At 45.9% G+C, this 22,294-nt stretch overlaps 1 protein-coding gene across 1 annotated transcript; it reads right to left on the bottom strand.

Moving 5' to 3' along the window:
* Window positions 1–3,905: 3,905 nt before the first annotated feature.
* LHFPL5 (LHFPL tetraspan subfamily member 5) lies at window positions 3,906–18,525 on the bottom strand. The gene is made up of 4 exons (XM_081039089.1): window positions 17,773–18,525; window positions 12,456–12,692; window positions 6,868–6,894; window positions 3,906–5,576 (listed from the first exon to the last, which is right to left on the bottom strand). The coding sequence occupies exons 1-3, from the start codon at window positions 18,182–18,184 to the stop codon at window positions 6,884–6,886; spliced, it is 660 nt and encodes a 219-aa protein (XP_080895215.1). The 5' UTR covers window positions 18,185–18,525; the 3' UTR covers window positions 3,906–5,576; window positions 6,868–6,883.
* Window positions 18,526–22,294: the final 3,769 nt, after the last annotated feature.

Here is a 22,294-nt window from a genome sequence, read left to right on the forward strand (position 1 = left end):
CATGTTTCCAGAAGAGTTGTGTTCATTTGTTGCCCAAGTTGGTCTGACCCAAACTTCAGCATGTAGGAAAGGATTGGTTCAGTATGCTTTTAGAACTCAAATATGCAATGAAACTACCACTTGCACACGTGCTATTCTGTGAGGCTTGTAGCTGTGCTTCTGTCTTTAAATTGGGGTTGGGAGTGGGACTGGCAAAATACATTTTGGGAAATATTAAGAAAATTGTTATTTTCTACATCTGATAGCATTTTCCCCAGAATATTTGTGGTGTATGTTTTTTCCCCTCAGATTATAATTGCAGTATGTGCAAAATGCCAAAGATTTGTGTGAACTCTTGAAGCAACTGGTATGATGAACATTCTACACAGGTTTTCATACACTTGTCTGATTCGCTCCTTGAGGATAAATTCTTAGAAATGGAATGGCTGGGCCAGAGAGTAAGCACATTTTTAAGGCTGTTAATAAATTTGCCTAACTTAGGTGGAGAGCAATTGGACTTTTTGGCTGTGACCAAGAGAATTCAATGGGCTGATTGCAATCACTCGTTTTATTCCTAATAGCTAATTTGCCCAAAAAAGGGAGTATCTTGTTTTAATCTGTGTGGGGACAGAGCCAGGAGTGCAGTTTCCAGGCTCTCGGCCTCACGTGGAAAAGTGCTGGCTCAGGTAGTAAATGGCCATCAGCTGATTGGATGGCCATCAGCTGTGGCTAGCTGGCCGTCAGCTGTAACCAGTCAGCCATTGGCCACTAATATAACTGCTGTGGCTACGCTAGCAGAAAATGGGGGCTTAGCAAGAAGATGGGGGCTGGCAAGTGCGGATTGCAGTTAGGACGGTGGGTTGCGGACAGTGTGGCTCCTGCTTCCCGTGTCTCCAACCCAGCCACCAGCAAGAATATAGTGGTATGACTCCCCTATCTATGGCTCCATGGGTGTTCCTTTTTGGCCTCACCATATCCTGCATTCATATGTGGGGAGCGGGACCAGAGATCCCGCGTGACAATCTGTATACTGGGTGACTAGTGAAATTAGAAACTTGTTTCATGGGTTTTATTACCCATTTAATTCTTTTTTAGTTACTTGCCTGTATTACCCAGCTTTCTTCTGGTGTGCTTCCCTGTTTGATGACTTGGTAAGAATTTGTTATATATTAAAGGTAATGCATTTTTGTCGTTTTCCATCACATACTTTTCCAGTTTTTAATTTGCCTTTCATTTTCATTTGTGATATTTTTAAGTGTGACTCATAGAAAGTCATTCCCCACCCCAAACTACATAAGCTGTTCTGGTTAGTTTTAATTGCACCATACTTAAGACATGTAGTGTATTCATATTGTAGTGTTGACCAGAATGTAACCTGTTTAAAAAATAACAGTAAGTTAATTGGGATTCATCAAACCACTGTGTTCACCAGACTGACCGATCTAGGCGGTCTCTTCAAGCCTTGTGTTAAATGTATATTTAGAACTCCCAGGGTTTTGGAAAACTTAAATGCTGTCCTAGGAATGCTTACAGCTATCTCAAAAGAACCAGCAAATTGAGGTGGAGTTACAACCCCACCTTTAACTCTTCATTTGCCCTGAGTGTCCACAGGGAAACCATTTTGTTATTCCAGAACAGACCCGGGTTACAAATAGATTTCATTGCTTCCCATTCTTTTCTTTTTGAAGCCCATAGGGTCTTCCAGTTTGGCCATAGGAGGAAAGTGATTTGCTCTTAGGTTACTGTATCATAGGAAATTGGTGATTTATTGATAATAGAATCTGAACTTAGATTGGCTCCCAAAATAAGGCCTTATGACACCAGAGAAGTTTGAGTAGTGCTTTGTGCCTTGCCCACGAATTTGGTGCCTTTGCTGTGAGCCATTGGTAGCTCTTTCACAGTCTTCAAGACAGTATACAAAGATAGTACATGGACCTTGAAACCTACTGAAAAGGAATTGTGATTTTTGTCAAGTCTTTTAAAAAAAGAGTTGGAATTTAAAAACTATGATAGACATTTGTCTTTAAGTCCTTGCATAAATATTAATCCACAACAAGTCCTTGTGATATCAGAAATAACAGTTTAGAAGACATAAAATTTGAGATCATGTTAGGTGTTTAGAAGTTTTAGGGCCAGCCCGGTGGCTCGGGAGGTTGGAGTCCTGTGCTAACACCGAGGTCACTGGTTTGATTCCCACATGGGCCAGTGAGCTGTGCCGTCTACAGCTAAGATTGTGAACAACAGCTCTCCCTGAGTTCACCAGGGGCTGCCATGAGTGGCCAGCAGCCGGCAAGAGCTTCCCTGAGCCGCTGTGAGCGGACTACCGGCATCTGACTGGGGGGGGGGGGGGGGGCTCAATACCAGACAGAAGCAACGGCTTGAACTGGAGTTGGGGGCGGGGGAAGCGGAAGAAGGGGTGAAAAAAGTTTTAAAACGAGTTAAGCAAGTTTACATTAGTACCCAGTGCTACCGTGTTTCCCTGAAAATAAGACCTAGTCAGCTCTAATGCATCTTTTGGAGCAAAAATTAATATAAGATCTGGTCTTATTTTACTATAAGCACTTATTTTACTTATAGTAAAATAAGACCAGGTCTTTATAATTAATATAATAATAATACTGGGTCTTGTAATTTTTGCTCCAAAAGATGCATCAGAGCTGATGGTCCTGCTAGGTATTATTTTCGAGGAAACACCATATTACTGACAGCACCATTCCTTGTAAAGGGTGGGTTTTTAATACATAGATGATTAATTTGATTTTATATCCTCCCAAGTTCACTTTTTATCATCTGTTGTCTTTCACATCTAGCTTTGCCCATTTTAATACAGTAACAAGCCGTGCCCTTCCTATTGGCAGAACTGGATTGTGTTACGGAAGTGTAGCAGCTGCCTACAGTTTGAGCTGTGTTCTTAGAACTTGTGCCTCTAAGCGACTGCATTGGTAGCTTTGGATTTACTAAATATAGAGGAAAGTATGGTCAGTGCTGGCAATTAGTGGACCCTGCTGTAAATCCTCGAGGTTAGATAGAAATGGGATGAGTTTTGAGGGTTAGGGCTCCTTTATCTTCAGCAACTGAATTTATTACAGAACAAACGTGTATCCATCAGCAACACATAAGGTTACTCGAATCTAATCTTTGTTCCAATAATGCATTCTGGTACATGCCCATTTCAGCAGAAAATTTAATTATGAATAACTGAAAACTTGTAAAAGGACCCCAGTGGTTCCCACCTGCTGGTATTCACACACTTGTGTAGTCCCCTTGCCTTGAATGTGAGCTGGATTTGTGACTGTGCTAACAATCAGATGAAGGGAAACATGACTAGGTGTCACTTCTGAGATAGGGTTACAAAAGAGCTGTAGCTTCTGTCTGTGTCCCCTCTTACTCTGGGGAAGCAAGCTGCCAGGTGAATACACCTATGGAGAGGCCCGCAGCCAGCAAGGAACTCGGGCCCTCAGCACAACCTGTTGAGAAACTGCATCCTGAAGACAAATAGCTTGGAAGCAGACCCAACCCCTTAATGGCAGCTCTGTGGGAAACCTTGAGGCAGAGACTCTTGGCTAAGATTTCTAATCCACAGAAACTCAAAATGTTCTAAAGCCACTGAGTTGTGGGTAATTTGTTATGCAGCAACAGGTAATTAATGCAGGGATGTAAGATAATGAAAGCATTTGGGATATCCTTGCAGTTCACATTTCAGGTATAAATGACTAGTCCTTCCTCATCTGCTCAGGGCTAGTCATTGTTGGTGAAACTTGGGTGTCACAACCGTCCCTGGCCCCCAGCCCAAGGCAGAAGCAAGCCAGAAGTGAGGAAGGAATAAAACAACTTGGTTAGAGGAGTGCTGATTTTATTGATTTTCTATATACTTTCAAAGATGAGATTTGAAGTGCATTTCAAGCATTTATTTAAAGGTAGTCACTTGAAAAGAGCTGATAAGCAGTTACAAGGTGTCAAACAAAATCACTGTTATGGGAGAGGGTGAATTCTGAGTTTCCTTGAAGATTAGGCTAAAGTGAAATGCTGGGTCACAGGATTTTGCAGCTCTTCCCCAGCACTGACTTCCTGGTAAGAGCTTAGACGCAGGCTGTGGGCTGATGCACCTTAAGCCCCCAGAAGCTTCTGTGAACCGCCATGATAAATATTTTGTGGGTAGAGAGGCTTTTAGAAGTCTTTTTTGCCTCTTGCAAAAAGTAAAATCATAAGAAATAAATGAACAAATGTAGATAGGAAACTCACTAAGCTACAGAACTTGTCAAAGTCTGTCATTCATCAAGCTTGCCTGACTCTGAAATAATTTTATCAGCACAAGAAAATACAAATATGACTGTTCTTAAATTCCATTCTAATAGTTACCATCAGCCACAACTGGGATGGTACTGGAAGGATTCTCACTCCTGGCCCATCTGAACTGGAGAAGAAACTCCGCACTGAGGGCCGGCTGTCAGAGTGCACTGGTGAAAAATCATGCCCTACAGCCCAGGAATAAGACATCTGTTCACAGTGTCGCTGCTGCATGACCAAGCAAGGACAAGACCCATGACAGCTTTGTTGAGCATTTGCCCATCTCCCCTGTGAGAACAGTGCCCGTACGGGCTTCCTCTTTCCTGAGTGAGTAAATGGACAAGGCCCAGGCGTTCCCCAGGGTCATTCATTGCAGATAATCAACAAAACCCAGATTCTAATACACTACGTCCCAGGCAGGGAACAGCCTAGAGAACCTCTCATTGGCCTTGGCATTCGCTACAATGAGGTTTTACCTAAACCGAGATCCCCTCTGGAGGCTGGCAAAAGATTCACCATGTAATGTGGCAAATTCGAAGTGTTTTACATAACATGTCATCTGTCACTATACTTAGACACAAATAACAAACTTCTGAAGCTCATAGCCAGTTCTGATTGCGTCAGTGTGGGGACTACGAAGAAATGGGATTTGGGGTTCCAAAGGGAAAAATCATCAATTTAGTCTCCTAAGTATTTAGATCCTGTGTTCACCCAATCTTTATTAAACGTCCCAATGGGTTCAGGTTCTGGGAGCCTCTCTGTGCCTTACCCACCTCTGAGCATCAATAAAAAACCAAAATGCTGTCTGAGTGTATGGGTTAAGGAGAAGCACAGGCCTCTGTAAACCTCCACCTGAAACGACCCAGCAGCTCACAGCCACCTCTTCAGTCGCCCTATACAACCAGTGGCGTTTCCGGTGTGCCTTCAAACGAGGGCATCCTCAGTTAATGAGGCTGTCACACACTCAGACCCTGGGACCCCCAGACGTGGACTCATTCGGCCTCTTGTTTTACAGGAGAGGCCTTGAGAGAGTATGAAGGGATAGAAGAGAATGCGAGTCCCCAGTCAGGAGAATACCACCCATGTCTCTGAGTATCTTTGATGTGGGCCACTGCAGTTCTGCACCACCTGAAAGTTTTCTGGAGACAGTAGGAGGTCTGGTCTCAGGAGACTGCCAGGTGCCAATCCTATAATGAAAGGCTCCGGGCTTCAGGCTTCTAGTAGCCAGGGGCAGGGATGTTTGACAGGAACAAGTTTTTATCTCGGAAGAATTCTATCCCTAATTTTCCATTGTCAGGGAAATAGATGACCTATAGTATCAAAACAAAACATTGTTCGATTAGAAAATGTGACACTTTTAAAGCCAATAAAAACAAAAACCTTCCCCGTATATGCCCCCCTTTTGGTTCAGTTCTACCCAGACCTGCAAAGTTCCTCATTAGTGTATAAGGTCGTGTTCAATGTCCCTCAAGAAAAAACTCATGTCCGTTAAAATGTAAATAAAATGTGGTACAAAAAAGAAAAGCAGACATAGAGGTGTCTTTGATTCAGTAATTCCACTCCAGAATTTATCAAAAAGTTATTATCTATGACAGCAATACTAAATGGCTGGGAACAAAGGCCTGGTTTCACAATTAAATGGTGTGGAGTTGGCAGCTTTTAAAAACATTAATAACATTGCAAAAACATAAGAAAATGTTTCTGATAGTTTGCTACCGGAAGTGTGAACCCTCCTCAGCCCCCACCACTGGGGTAATGCTTAGAAATGCAGTGTCTGTGGCCCCTCTCCCATGAATCAGAATCTGCCTGTAATAAGACCCCCAGGAGACTGTGTGCATATTCAAGTTTGAGAAACATAAGGGAGGGACAAATGATGATTTATAAGTGTTCAAAAAAGTATACCTGTATGGTCACAGATTGGAAGGTATTTGCAAAAATTAAAATAGTTAAATGGAGATATTCCCTCCTACCCACACAAAGTACCTGGCCTGCTGGATAGGTCCTCAATAAAAATGGCAGCTATTGGGAGGTGATACTGTTGTGGGCTTCTTTCTTTTTAAACGTCAACCATACATTAAAACTGGTTAAGTCGTGTTTTTCTTTTTGCCTCAGCTATCAGGAAGCATAAAGCTAAATTAAATACTCAATACAGTAATTCTATTAGCCTGGCTTTCTGGAATATTTGTTTTCCTCTTATGGTTTTTGTTTTCTATTTTATTAGGTTTTCAAGTGTCTTCTTACAGATCATTTAAAATTCTGAAAATCAGGGTCCAGATTACAATAATGACTTCTAGAACATCATTCCTGTTTTGCCAGGCTCCACAAAAAGATAGTTTATGAAACCACCTGACGGTTTTAAATTATTTCTTCTCTCCTTGTTCTTTTTCCACTTCTCAAAACACAAGTAAAACTAAGGAGTTCCCGTTTGCCCCTCAGTGAAGATCTCAGATGCCACCCAGCTCCCGCCTCGGGGTCAGGAGTCAGCCACAGACCGCGTGGCAGCCCCTATAGACCTTCCCTGACGGCCTGACGACTCAATAAGGAAGCGAGGCCTCAGCCCTTCCAGAGGCACGTACACCACCCACCCGTGGAATTACTCACCGACCCTTCAGCTGCTTCAGACTTCCTCTGCAACGAAAAGAGAAAGAATGTTGTTTGTTTACAACCAAGCCTCGTTTTCAGGATAATTTCCTGTACACTACGCCCTCCCCGAACCAGATCAGATTCCTCTCATTCACTCTCACGAAAGCTTTCCCTCTTTGTTCATGACGTGTTTCAGCTTGTCATTCCCTACTACTAGATTGTCTCCATTACCAGACTGCAAAGTCCAATTTAGACTTCTTCCCTCACCACGGGGCCCCCAGGGCCTAAAGGTGTCCCGGGGCAGTGAGCACAGGAACTGCGGCGGATTGTGCAGCTGGATGTCATGGAGATACTAGGAAGACAGGGAAGAGAGCTGGTATTCGTTAATCACCTGTAATACGCAGGCATTGCTCCTCAGCACAAAATTTTAAATCATTTAAAATGTAAAACTTGGTAGTTTTAAGTATATTCACTAGGTTACACAACCATCACTGCCATCTTAATTCTAGGAGGTTTTCATCCAAGAAGCCCTGTGCCCATTAGCAATCACTCCCAATTCCCCCTCTTCTCAGCCCCAGGCAACCACTAAAATCTACTGTCTGTCTCTGTGGATTAGTCTATTCTGAACATTTTATATAAATGGGACCATGAAATATATGGTCTTTCCCATCTGGCTTCTTTCACTTCATGTAAAGTTTTCAAGGTTCATACACATTGTAGCAATTTTCAGTACTTCATTCCTTTCTATGGCTGAATAATACTCCACTGTTTGAATATACACATATTGTTCGTCCATGTATCAGTTGATGCACATTTGAGTTGCTTCCACTTTTTGACTATTATGCTGCTATGAACATTTGTGGACAAGTGTTTGCATGAATACATGTTTTCAGTTCTTTTGGGGTATATACCTAGGAGTGGAATTGCTGGGTCACATGGTAACTCTATGTTTAACGATTTAGAGAAATGCCATTCTGTTTTCCACAGCAACTGCAAAACTTTACATTTTCACTAGCAATGTATGAGGGTTCCAATTTCTCACATGCTCACCAACACTTGCTGTATTTCATCCTTTTCATTACAGCCATCCTAGTGCGTATGAAGTGACATCTCATTGTAATTTTCAATTGCATTGTCCTAATGACTAATGATGTTGAATATCTTTTCATGTGCTTATTGGCTATTTGTACATCTTCTTTGGAGAAATGTCTATTCCAATCCTTTGCCCATTTTAAAAATTGGGTTATCTGTATTTTCCTTGTTTAGTTGTAGGAGTTCTTAATATATTCTGGATACTACAATTATGATTTGCAAATATTTTCTCCCAGTGTGGGGGTTGTCTTTTCACTTTCTTTCTTTTTTTTTTTAGACCTTATGGAGTAATATTGGGGAATAATGTGTTTTTTCCAGGGCCCATCAGCTCCAAGTCAAGTCGATGTCCTTCAATCTAGTTGTGGAGGGCACAGCTCAGTTCCAAGTCCAGTCACCATTTTCAATCTCAGTTGCAGGGGGCGCAGCCCACCATCCCATGCGGGAACTAAACCGGTAACCTTGTTGTTGAGAGTTCGTGCTCTAACCAACTGAGCCATCCAGCCGCCCCACCGGCAGCTCAACAAGCAGCAGCTTGTTGTCTTCAATCTAGTTGTGGAGGGCACAGCTCCACTGGCCCATGTGGGAATCGAATGGGCAACCCTGTTGTTAAGAGCTTGCACTCTTAACCAACTGAGCCATCCGGCCGCCCCATATTTTCACTTTCTTGATGGTGTCCTTTGAAGCACAAAAGTTTTCAGTTCTGATGAAATCCAATTTATCTATTTGTTTCTTTGGTTGCTTGTGTATTAGGTGTCATATCTAAGAAACCATTGCCTAATCCAAGGTTACGAAGATATACACCTATGTTTTCTTCTAAGCGTTTGATAATTGTTTATCTTACATTTAGGCCTTTGACCCATTTTGAGTTAATTTTTGTATATGATGTAAGGTAGGTAGTCCAAGTTAATTTTTTTGCATGTAGGTGTGGGGACAGAGCCACGAGTGCAGTTTCCAGGCTGTAGGCCTCATGTGGAATTACTCACCGACCCTTTCATGTGGAAAGGTGCTGGCTGAGGTAGTAAATGGCCATCATCTGTGTGTGGATGGCCATCAGCTGTGGCTAGTTGGCCGTCAGCTGTAACCAGTGAGCCACTGGCCACTAATATAACTGCTGTGGCTACGCTAGCAGAAAATGGGGGCTAACGAGAAGATGGTGGCTGAGCTAGCAAGCGGCGGAGTGTGGATTGCAGATTGCAGAGAAGCGGATTGCTAGCAAGTGAGATTGTTTGGCAGAGACAAGTGGATGGTGGGTTGCGGATAGTGTGGCTCCTGTTTCCTGTGTCTCCAACCCAGTCTCCAGTGAGACTATAGTGGTGTGACTCCCCCATCTATGGCTCCGTGGGTGTTCCTTTTTGGCCTCACCATATCCTGCATTCTTATGTGGGGAGCGGGACCAGAGACCCCGCAGGGTCTCCAGCATGACAGTAGGTATATGATTGTTCCAGTACCACTTATTGAAAAGACTATTATTTCCTCAACTGAATGGTCTTGGCACTCTTGTTGAAAATCAATTGGCCATAGAGGTTCAGATTTATTTCTGGACTCTCAATTTTATTCCATTGATATGTATGTCTATTCTTCTGCTGGTCCTACACCATCTTGACTACTGTAGCTTTGTGGTAAGTTCTGATATCAAGACATGTCCACCCTCTGACTTAGTTCTTCTTCTTCAAGATGGTTTTGGCTATTCTGGGTCCCTTGCATTTCTCTGTGAATTTTAGGATCGGCTCGTCAATTTCTGCAAAAAGCCCACAGGGATTTTGAGAAGAGAGCGCACTGAACATGTACATCAGTTTGAGGAGTAGTTTCATGTTACCAATATTAAGTCTTCTGATCCATGAACATAGGCTGTTTTTCTTTATTTAGGCCTTTAATTTCTTCCAACAATATTTTTAAGTTTTCATGTATAAGTTTTGCATTTCTCTTGTTAAATTTATTTCTACTATTTTACTCTTTTTGATGCTATTGTTAATTAAATTGTTTTCTTAATGTCGTTTTCAGATTGTTCTTTGGTAGCGTATACAAATCCAATAGATTTTTGTATATTGCTCTTATATCCTGAAACCTTGCTGAAGTTGCATATTCGTTTTAATAGTTTTTTAGTGGATTATTTAGGATTTTCCATATACAAAATCATATCATCTGCTAAAAAAATAGTTTTACTTCTTCCTCTCCAAACTCAATTTCTTTTTCTTGCCTAATGGCCTTAGTTATAAGCTCCAGTATAATCTTCAATAGAAGTTACAAGAGCAGACATTCTTATCTTGTTCCTAATTACAATCTTTTGAAGTAGGTGTTTTTTACAAATAATGAAAAACCTGCCTCTTACCCTACGGAAACGAGGCTCAGATGAGGCAATTGAAACTCAGAGAAGTTAAGTAACCTCTGCTAGTTAACAGTGGGACCAAAAGTTTAAACCCAGTTCTGACTCCAAAGCCCGTCCTCATTTTCCTCTGCCTCCTTGACCCCTAAAGAGTAGATTAGCAACTATATACAGAGGGTGCCAAAAAAATGTATACACATTTTAAGAAAGGAAAAACTATTAAAATTGTAATACTCAATATATACCGATAACAAAAGATGAATACAAGTCACGTGTATACATATTTTTGACACTCCTGGTACTTGGGCAAGGCTTCATTTCCACTTTCATTGTTTCCCTCATGCCAATTATGGAGATAGCAGAGCAGGGCTCAGTGTCCCCCTTTTTACTGAAAAGAACACTGAGGTAAAGTGACCTGGACGAACTGGAACTCAAACTCTGCTCTCCTGACCCAATTCTGTGCTATGACAGAAGCTATAACTGCTTCATTGAATAGTGAGATGTATTCAGAAAGGTTATGTGGCTACTTCCTAACAGATAATAAACAAAAAAGGATAAATTAAATCCTGTATAGAGAGGAAAAACATCTGAAAAGATTGGGGACAAGATGCATGGGATATGAAAGGAGAGGGACAAGGAAGGAAAGTGAATTGACATTTTGATTAGTTAAGAAAGTGTCAAAGGAACAAAACCATCTTTTTATAAGATAGCACTTTAAAGAGGGATTATGTGAACAACATTTCTTTCTGGTTAAAAGAATCCCTTCTGAAAAAGAGAGAATGCAAATGAGGAATATAAAAATGCTGTGTGTGTGTATGTGTCCAGGCAGAGGTCAGGGTGGCCCGGCTGTGGGACTGAGAATGAGACAACTCGCCTCCAGCAGCTCCTGCTGAGGCCTTCCTGGGAGAATCGCCCTCACTGCCCTACGTGCTGGTTGTTGAGACTGCTGCTGGAATCCCCACCTCCCACCTTCCCTCACACGGTTGCTGGGAAGATTTAATAAAAACGGCCCCTCTGAACAAACCTGACATCACTCCTGCACAGAGAAGAGGCTCAGCTCCATTTCCCTTCCCTTCATGGGGCCCGCAAGGGACCAAGGCCCTAAGCGTGCAATGAAAATCTCTCTCGTCTCTCCTCCTTGACCCAGCTCATTCTGGTAATTTGGTTTCCATCTTAACCACAGAAGTTAAGTTTGTGAGTTTCTCTTCTTACACCTCCAAAGAAGGGGGCGATGTTTCCAGTTTCTTCCCCATGGAGAAGTGGGCCCCGGCCTGAGCCAGACGAGACCTGAGCTTTGGCCTCGTCTGTGCGACCGCTTTTCTGTGCATTCCAGGTGGTCTCCCTTCTGGACTTCAAGCTCCCCGCCTGGGAAGGGTCCTTGGTCACAGGGGACAAGGGAATTTGGCTGTTTCTTCTTGCTCGGATCCAAGGGGTGAAATGAAACAACTATGGAGAGGGAGACTCCAGAGGTGTCTAAGGGGTGACAGGCCCCTCACAGTGGCCACTTGCTGGACTCACAAGAGTGTGAGACAGGCCTTGCCCTGTGACTCGGAGATGAAATATATGCACCGAATAAGTTAGCTCCTCAAGACAGAGGAAGAGCCTAATGACAGACAGGAGCAGAAAGTACTCTAGGAGGAAGGGCAGGCAATGGGAAGCCATCTGAGGAGGCTTCCTGAAGGGTCCGCCTAGGCCTCCAGGGACAGCTACAGCGGACTTTTAGGGGTGAGGATGTGCACAAGAGGGAACTGAAACAGGATGGGCATACGGAGAACCCCAAGGCTACCCTAAGCCCCGGAGCTCAGGCTCCCAGCTCCTGTAGTCTAGGAGCTGTCACGTCGGCACCCTCACCCGCCTTTCTCCTCCTTCCCCAAACACTCACCGCTCTGCTCCGCTGTTGCTCCTCTCAGACCTAGAAACTCCCAGTGTTACTTCAAGACCCAAGTTCAGTGCTGCTTTCTGTGGGAGGCCCTGCCTGTCTCCCCGGCTGGGTCAGGGCTCCCTCCCCTATAGGCCCTGAGAGTGCGGGGTGCAGGAGACACCCTTCTGTCACCCTTCTGTCACACAGGTCTGTCACCACCGCCCGCTGGCCTTTGGCCTCTACGACAAGAGCTGTGTCTGACTGGTCTCCGTGGGCCAAGCTCAGTGATGGCTGACAGGAATCCCCACCTCCCAGGGAAGGGCGAGTTACCTTGTCCATCGGCCTTGTAGTCGTCAGGCAGCAGCTTGTCCTGCCGGTAGCCCAGCACGAAGGCCAGAAAGGAGAGGATGAGGGCGTCCCCGATGCTCAGGATGGCCAGCATGAAGGCCCAGCGGATGGTGCACTGGCCCAGCGTGTACTTGCCCGCCTGCTCCCCACACATGCTCCGCACCGCACTGGAGTCCCAACCATCTGGGTAGACCAGGCAGCCAATCATCAGGCCTGTGGCTGGGGGGCCGGAGGGGGTGCACGTGTCAGGCTGGGTGCCGCCGCCTGCCGCCTCCCGCCTCGCACTGCTGTCCTCGTGTCACCTCCCTTCTTGTGTTGACGCCTTGAGAGGCCCCAGGGGCAGCTCCTACCGGCTTGCAGAGCACAGGGGAGGAAACTGAGGTCCAGGAGCTGAAGTGGCTTGCCCCCCCCCCCTGGGAGCCAGCGGGCGGGGCTCCCGGGCGGGGGAGGGTTATCCTACCATGCCAGGTGGTCCCACCAGCCCTCAGCCAGCAAACCACCCTGGACTTGACCGGGACCGCCTACCCTGACTTCAAAGCCTTCCAAAATCTGGTCCCAGATCGGAGAATTCATCGCTCCTCATATACATTTGTTCATATCTCGACATTTCTGAACTAGGTTAATAAGAAAGCTTTCGGCCATAGTTTCCTTACAAGTATTTTTCCTTTTCCCAGTACATAGAATAACGGTATGTCCTACAACTCAGGTATCTTAGATTCAATGAATACAAGAAGTTTTCCCACCCCATCTCTCACTGCTTCCTTCATGAAACTTCCATTCAGGCAATCAGGTCTCCTCACCCTCACCCAGTACAGCACAGCGCAGCGGCCACTCTCCCCTGAATTAAGAACGCCCTGCTTAAAATGCTGATTCCCGGGTCAGGGTTGGGCTCAGGAATCCCTGTTTTTAGAAGTACTCTTCCAAGGTAATTCTCGCACTAGGAAAAGCCAGGAAACACTAGAGTAGGCTGCCTGGATTTCAAGTCCAGCTCTTGGCTAACTAGTTGGGTGACTCGGAGCAAGCTACTTAAGTTTTGGTTGTTTGTTTGTTTTTGCTTCGATTTCCTAACCTGTGAAACTGGGATTATAATCGTATCTCCTTGTGTGGATTGCAGTGAGGTTCAGATGAGTTATCACTGGGGCAGTGCTCAGCACAGAGCCTCGCACATACTTGGCACTTCATGAGTGTTGGCGACTGTCTTCCCACCCTGTGCTTTTAGGGACTCAGTATTTACAGCTAAAATATCCATTTTCCCCACCTTCCCCCCACTTCTCCCATGGCCTCCCACCAAACCATCCCACCTTAGCTGCACAGACAAGTGACATAACCTGGGATGTGACCAGGGTAACGCCAAGGACAGCCACCATGCAGGACGGGGGTGCCCTCCCTTATCTGTGTCACTTTCCCACCCCAGGCCCTGCTTCCATAGGCTGGAGGCTTCCCAAGGCTGTCCCTGCCTGGGAGGCCCTCAGAGAAGCACATGCAGGGCCCAACGTCATCGGCCAGGGGCTCAGCTTGTTCTTACAAGGAAGGTCAGCAAGTCAGCAGATCAAACAAATGCACTGTCAGGTGTGAAGATCAGGGTCCCGCCTCCCCACCTAAATGGATCAGCCCTCCTTTGATTTTTTTTTTATAGAAACTCATTTAGATAGTTCTTTTATAGATCACAAAATACTTCCTGTACCATTTTTCTCTTGATCCTCACAAGAGTCTTGTTAAGTAGACCATATATTAATGTCCCATTTTACAGATTAGAAAACCGAGGTCATCAAGGAACCAAGAGACTTGCCCACTCATCCAGCTATGGCAGACCCAAGACCTGAACTCATAGTTCCCAACTTTCTTAACTTCAAAGTTATTTCCCCTTACTCCCAGAGTGTGACATCTATCCAAAGAGCTGAATGTGTTTCATGGTGACATTTCAGACTTAACGATAAACTGAGAAATGTTTCAGGAAGATACTTAAGGTGGGGGAGGGGGAACCCTCCCAGAGCTCTTTGGTAAAGCCTGTGGCCTTCCCCTCTTGGTATGAGACCAGCCTTTGGTGGCTGGCATGGCCCCTTGCTTAATGGTAGAGGGAGTGGGGGGTGGACACACACACACACACACACACACACACACACACACACACACGCTCAGTGCATAGGTGAATCGGTGAATGTGGAAAGCAGCTGCCCATCTGGACTTTCCTTCTTCCCACCTCTCCTCCCATTGGCCCTTTCCCTTCCATAGCATCTCCCTATGAGGGCTCCAGAAAAGAGCCCTCTTTTCAGGGCCTCTGACTTGGAAACAGGTTGTTACAAGGGCACCACAGCCCTCTGTGAGCACCCCATCTATCCACCTCTGGTCCTGGGCACTGTGGGGGTCAGCCCCATTTGTGGTGTCTCAGGGCTGTCAGCACGGTATCAGGCAAGTCTGCGTACCCTTTCTGCCTTCCATTCTCTCATCTGTAAAATAGGGAGAATAATACCTGACTCATAGCAGGGTTATGCGAACGAAGTGTAATCGTGTAGAGAAAATGCTCACTGCAGTGTCTGCTGCATAGTAAGTGACCAACTAACGTGAGTTGTTGCTCTTTTTATTGTCATTGAAGTCAGATGGAAGCAACCTTGGTGGCTGTGTTGTCATTAGAGCTGTTCACCAACGTTCCAGGTACACAGTAGGATTATACTTCTTTGCCCCCATCCCCTGAAGTTAGGCAAGGCCATCTGATTTCCTCTGACCAATAAAATGTGAGCAGAAGTGTGGTGTGCATGTAACTGCTGGTGGGAGACCTTCCAGAGCTCCTTCTCCCTCTGTAATGACAGATGATACTCCATCAGCCTGGGTTTCCCCCAAGAACAGTGAAGGCAGAGCCCCCAACTGATCTGATCTTCAGTGAGCATGTACCATGAGCAAGAAATAAACCTTTATTTGAAGCCACGAACATTCGAGAGTTGTTTGTTATTGTGGTATCACTTCACCCATCCTGACTGATGAAGCTGTTTTTTGTGTATTTCACATTTACTGAGCACTTATCACGTGTCCGGCACTGTGCAAGGTGCTTTGCATGCATTATAACACCCCATCCTCGCCAGAGCTCTGTGATGGGGTACCGCTGTGACATCCTACAAATGAGCTTACCACAATTCAGCTCCTGCCTGTGTTTCTAGGAGCTGGGACCACACTCAGCCTAAACCTGGCAGCCAGAAGCTCAGTTAATATTGTTAAGCTATAGTCCCACACTGCCCTAGCCATCAATCCTCTTTCCCTTCTCCTGTTCCCTTCCTTGGTTCCCAGCTTTTTTGGCAAGGTCAAGCTGACTGGTTCAGGTCTCTTAAAATGGATGCGTCTCCCAGCTGCTGGCTGTGGGGCACACCCCATCCTCATCCCTCCCTTTGGCTCATCTTCCCTTCCCCGGCACTGAAGAATGGGACATGACACCACCTTCGCTCTCCCCCAACATAAATGTTCCATGAGATGACACCTGGCACCTCTGCTAACAGTGTCTCCAGCTCCATGACCCAGAAAGAGTCTGGCTCAGATGGCCTGGTAACCCCTCCCCCAGCCAGGCCTTCCCAGCACTGCCTGCTGAGCAAATGACACTTGTTGTGGGAGGTTGGAGGAGGGGACCTGCAGAGAAGGAGACAGGGATAGATATGTTTCCAGAATCCATAATTCTGATATGCAAGCCACGCTGGCAAGAATGCCAGGGTCCATTCCACTCCTCTTTGTCACAAAACTGCTAAATCTTCATTCCCCCTTCTTTCTCTCCATGGCCCACCAAGACTTGCCTCACCCCTGCCCCAGACTTTCCCTCCTCATACAGTGAGACTACAAAGGAACGGGAGATGGTAGGGGGATTGGGGAGGCGGCTCCAGAGCCAGGTGAGAGGCCTGGGTATAAATCTGGAATCAAAGGTCTGTGCCTCACTACCTGTGTGCTCGAAGACAAGTTACCCACAAGGAACCTTACCTGTAAACTGGGAGGAATTCCCACCTCACTGCCTCACGATGAGATTCCTCTAGATGATACCTACGAAGGCATTCTGCAAACCACTATACTTACGTAAATATGTGGCTCAACAAAAATGTCTTTGAAATACATCTAGTTCTTTGGGACCCACTGCCTTAAATCTCCTCGGTCCTTAGTTGACAAGTTGATCTGCTCTAGCTTGGCCAAATCTTATCATCTCTCTCAGCCCTGGATTTCTCGTCTATAGTTGGGGGCCTGGGGACCTATAGCTCTCTGAGGTCCCCTCCCAACTCTGACAGTCTTGAGTTTATATGTTTAGTTTTCTGGGATTCCGATCTCTGTTTCATTCTGCCCTGTTAAGGCTAACACTGCTTCTCATTCTATCCAATAATGTCAAGATGGCTTCACTCTCGTCTGCCATCCCCAGCACTGCTCCTGGACATCTTCCCAGTAAGGACAGTCTATGTGCAGTCCTGGGGTGGGGAAGAACCAAAGGCTGCCGGACAAAGTCTGAGGCCATCTCTTCCTGGCTGTAGAGGAGAGTAGAACCAGCAGAACCACTGAGAGCCTGCCTGGACCAGGAGCAGGAAAAGGGGCTGAGCACAAGTCACCACCTACCACACATGGTCTTACAGATCCTAGACGGCACTCCCTCTGCATCACAAAACATCACCCCCACTTGCTACCTCCAGTGTGGAATCCTATAATTCGGGAACAAAGACTCTCACTCCACAATGAACGACAGCACTGACATGCACGTTTCTATGGGAGAGGTCACATGCGGTGGAACACTCCAAATCAACGACTGGCCTTAGAATCTTCCCTGAGAGCAGTTTGGGATGGGAAGGAAGGCGTGAGAGCAGGGATCTGGAGCTCCTTAAAGGAGAAAGAATAAGTGCCCAGAAGTGGGAGACGGGGACATCCAGATGCTTGACTAGCATCACTAATTTGCCCTGCAGTTGAGTCCTGTTCCCACATGGCCGACAATGGAAGCTTCCTTCTTTCTCCCTCCCATGGCAGCAATACCCTCTGGTCTGGCCTGGGAGTCAGAACACCTGAGTTCTTCTGTCAACTAGCTATGTGCTCCTGAGCAAGTCACTTGTCCTCTCTGGACTTTACTTCCTCATCTGCAAGATGAGGCAGTTGAACAATCTGATCTAAGGTCCTTTCCGTCGCAGCCATTCTGAGTTTTCTACTCCTCGGAAGCTTCTACAGAGCGCTGAGTAGGGCTGGGCTAAAGGAGGACAGCTGAGTAGAAGACCCAGAGCCTCCACAGTGGGTGGGATGGCGCAGCTGCCCCGTGGCCGGGATGGGCCCCGGCCTGCCCGCCCCCACCCCTGCTCACCCGCAGCCAGCTGCATCCATGCGCAGATCTTGTAGACCGTGGCCGTGTTGCAGACAAAAAACAGGCTGAAGCAGATGATGGAGCCAATGATGAGGAACATGGCCAAGGCCACGAAGAACATGGCGGTCTTGAAAGCTCTAGAGGGGATGCTGGAGAAGTCCAGTGGGCCGCCCTTGCAGATGAGTTCTGAGGACAGCACGTTGCCCACACAGTAGGAGAAAAGGCCGAAGTAGCCTGCCTGGGGCGTGTTGACACTGTCACCGATCCAGTAGGGCTGGATGAAGAGGGCCATGACCAGCACGGAGAAGCAGATGGTGAGCGTGCCCCACATCACACCAATCGCCCTCGCGTTCCTCACGTAGTTGGTATGGTAGATCCTGGCTGCCTCCTGGGCAGGCAGCAACTTCACCATGGTGGGGGCGCGGGCCTGGGCTGGGGGCCTACGGGCTGGAAGTGCAGGTGGAGGCCCGGAAGCGGTCACTGCTCAGCAGCTCTGGGCAGGAGGCTGCAGTCAGGGCGCAAGGTGAGGGGCCCTCCAGGTAGAGGAAAGACGATGAATAGCACAAGGAGGGCGACCTCCTTCTTCAGGGCAAACTTGTCCAGGGGCCTGTGTGCGCTCCAGCGGGGCGCCCTCGGGTCTCCTGCCTCCTCTCAAGCCCGCCGGGGTCCCGGGCCTGCTGGCGCCGCCCTGCCCCGCCCCCGTTTCCAGCTCAGAGCTCGGGGAGCTCCGCCCCCTTCGCCGGGCCGCCCGCCTCCCTCCCTCCGCGGAGCGCGCGGCTTCAGCACCGCGGCCAGCGCCCCGGGGCGGGGAGGCGGGGCCGGGAGGCGCCGGGGACCCATCGGGCCAACCCCGCCCCGGGGAGGCGCCGGGAGCCTCCGCACACGCCCGCCGCACACGCCCGCCCCAGAGAACCGAGACCCCTCCTCGCCTGCGTGACGCTGACAAGAACTGGGAGGGTGGAACTGCAGCTGTCACGTTCCTGCCGCAAAACCGCTTCCCGAGCGCCGTCTCCTCGCGGGCTCCCAGGTCGCCCTCCCGTAACCTCCACTCTCCCGGAGGCCAGAAAGGCCTTTTCTGACTGTATCTTCCGGTCACTGGTTTCTAGACCCTATCACTCAATCAACAGCTACTAAGAGCCTACTATGTGCAAAGCCCTATGTTGGAGGATATCTTCCCTAAGCAAGAACCACAGAGATAAAATCGGCAGGGCCCCTGCTCTCCGACTGTGAGATATTTACATATAGGTATATGTATATGTGTATGCTATATATTTTTAATATATTATTTTTAAATATATCGTTTTAAAATTATTTATAAATACATTATATATGTATACATATATACATACACGTATATATGACAGAGGGTGCCAACAACATATATGTACACATTTTAAGAAAGGAAAACTGTATTAAAATTGTAATACTCAATATATACCGATAACAAAAGATGAATACAAGTCACGTTCAACTTCTGCAATTACAAGAGGTGCTCAAAGTGGTTACCATCAGCGTCCAGACACTTCTGATTATGGCGAACTACTGCTTGAGCAACGTTGACCAAGGTGTCCACTTGTATACATTATTTTGACACCTCCAGTATGTGTGTGTGTATATATATATATAATATGTATACATATGCAAGCTGATAGTGTGATAACAGAAGCAACTACAAAGTACATGTTTGTTATGAGACTTCTTGGACCTTAGCATATGATTTTTGTTCAATATAATGTCTTTCTCCTCTTGTTTATGTTTTTGTTTTTTCTCCTCTTTTTCAAAATATATATATTTCTCCTGATTGCTTTTTCTCCTCTTTTTCAAAATATATATATTTCTCCTGATTGTATAGGTAAATACATGGTAAGTGTAGAGAACTAGGAAATTCAGGAAAGTTACAGAATTACTCATAACTCCAACATCAAGATCTAAAGAGAGACAAGATGATCTTAAAAAGACTTTGGCTTTAGATAGATCTGGATTTGAGTCAACCACTCATTAGCTAAGTGACCATCCATGGATTTAGTCTTCCTGAGCCTCAGTTTCTTCATCTATAAAATGGAGATCACATAAGGGCCAGATAAAATAACATATGTAAGCTGTTTAGCCCAGAACCTCACATATAAAAGTGCTAAAAATGTTCCTTCTTTCTATTATTATTATTATTATTATTATTACTACTACCTCTTTTAATATTTCCCTCCTTCTGCACATTCTGTTTTACACAGTTGGATGATAATGTTTATATAACTTAGTATCCATTTTTTTCAAAAATTGTATTTTAATGCTTGTATAATAATTGTTTAATCATTTCCCCTTTGTGGGGGTATATTGGCAGTTTCTGGTTTTTCACTATCAAAAAGAACTCTCCCTAGAACATATTTGTGCCATTACCTATGTTTCCTCTTTCTCTTAAATCTCCAGGTTTGTGACCAGTCTTCACCATCAGACAGGAAGTTCATCAAGGGCACAGTCTGTGTCTCCCCCATCGGACTGGGAGCTTCCCCAGAGCAGGGATGTCTCCTTCCATTCGGAAAAGGCCTTAGGCTGGGGCCAAGCTCTTAGGGGTAGTGGATACTCTTTGTTTGGCTTGCACAGCATAGCCTCTGAAAGCAGGTTCTCCTGCTTCCTGAGGTTCTGGTGGGACAGCCAATCACAGGGCATGCCTACCCTAAATACAGAGCTAGGAAATGTGAATTGGTGGTGGATCAACATGAGGGAAAAAAACTGTTGCATAGTCAGTTCATGGCACACCCTCAGGAAACAATCCATGAGCTCCTGCTACTGGGAGCTTCAGACCTAAGATTGGTCGCCCTGTTCCTTCTTCAGCTCTGTGACCCACCCAGTGTCCTTTCATTTCCTTTCCTTTTGCTTTCATTAGGCAAAGTAGGTTTTGACCAAAGAACCCCAACTGATCCAAATATTGGCATCAGAAAAGGGGTTTCAATCCCAGGCTTCAGGCAAAAGGCTCTGAGATTCCTACGTATGTTCAGAATTGGGAAAACAGCAGTCCACGGTACACAGAGGAAAAACAGCAAAACAACTGCAGGGATCATGTGCCCTCTGAAGGTCACGTTCTGGGAAACTGAATGGACTTGGCCATAGACAGACTTCCAGGGAATAAAGAAATCAGAAACACAGAATGGAGTGGCCGCTTAGAATGGCATCGAATAATGTCAAGCAAGACAAGCTCAAATCTAGATTACTGATTCAAGAAATAAAATGAACTTCAAGACCTTTATGTGATATGGCTGAAAGAACCTGGTAAGGTTACTATAAGGCCATTAAAATAAGATTCAGACAGTGTGACAGTACTGAACTTCAAGGCCTGGAACCCACCCCATGGTTCTGAATGGTTAGACCAAGTCACCTCAGGGACTGGTGGAATCCTCCCTGTGGCCCCCTGACCCTTGAGCTGAAGGTTAATATACCAGGAAGAGCTAAGCCAATGCCCTTGGTTCTCCTTCTCACTCTCTGAATAATATATCAAAAACAGTATCGAGGGTAGATGGAGCCCTTGGAGTAGGAGCGAATCCAAAGAGTATTTGAGCCCTATGAGAATGTTCTCCAGAGGCCTGTCAGTGTAAAGACTTTTAACATCAGATGGACAGGACAATTCACTCTTCGCATGCCAGCCAGTCTCCTTCTTCACCTCCACCACAGCCCCACCACACACTAGTTCAATGGTGGATGGATCTTCCACCAAAGCCCACACAGCCAATCACTACTGGCTCCAAACAACCTCAATGAACTTTGAGCCACCCCCTCCCCCAACCCCCGTGTGACATGTATAACTCTCAAAATGCAATAAGAAAACAAACAACCCAATTAAAGATTGGCTGGCAAAAGATCTGAATAAACATTTCATCAAAGAAAATATATAGATGGCAGTTAAGCACATAAAAAATGCTCAGCATCATCAGTCAGTAGGGAAATGCAAATTAAACAACAATGATGGTCGTGGTCTGACAATTAAGTTCACGAACTAGCCACCGTGCGCTTATATTGGCAGCACTGTACAAACAGCTCGGTAAGGTTTCATAACCTTGGTCTATCAGTGTCTCACAGCTGTGTTCATGTCGACGTGTGGTGGTGTCTTGCTGAGTGGCATTCATTATTGTTGTTACGTGTTTCTGTGAGCCGTCGTGAGAACGTCTGGGCTTGAATTAGAGCAACGAACAGACATTCAATTTCTTGTTAAACTTGGCAAGAGTAGAAGTAAAATCAGGGACATGTTAGTCCAAGTTTATGGGGATAATGCCATGAAGAAAACGGCAGTGTATAAATGGATTAAACGTTTTTTTCTGAGGGGAGAGAACACATCACTGATGAAAAGAGGTCAGGGCTGCCAGTAACAAGCAGAACTGATGAAAACATTGCAAAAATTCATTGAATTGTGCATCAAAATCATCAGCTGACTGTGAGAAGTATAACAGACCAAGTAAACATCGACAGAGAAACAGTTAGGAAAATCTTAACTGAAAATCTTGGCATGAGAAAGGTGTGTGCAAAAATGGTCCCA

The sequence above is a fragment of the Rhinolophus hipposideros genome (assembly GCF_964194185.1).
Source record: "Rhinolophus hipposideros genome assembly, chromosome: 3".
Lineage (NCBI taxonomy): Eukaryota > Metazoa > Chordata > Mammalia > Chiroptera > Rhinolophidae > Rhinolophus > Rhinolophus hipposideros.

Excerpts from the sequence above, each read along its gene's own strand:
- LHFPL5 (XM_081039089.1), bottom strand. The coding sequence starts at position 18,184 with ATGGTGAAGTTGCTGCCTGCCCAGGAGGCAGCCAGGATCTACCATACC. Across the intron at positions 12,693-17,772 it reads ATGGATGCAGCTGGCTGCGG|CCACAGGCCTGATGATTGGC; the intron begins GTGAGCAGGGGT and ends CCGGCCCCCCAG.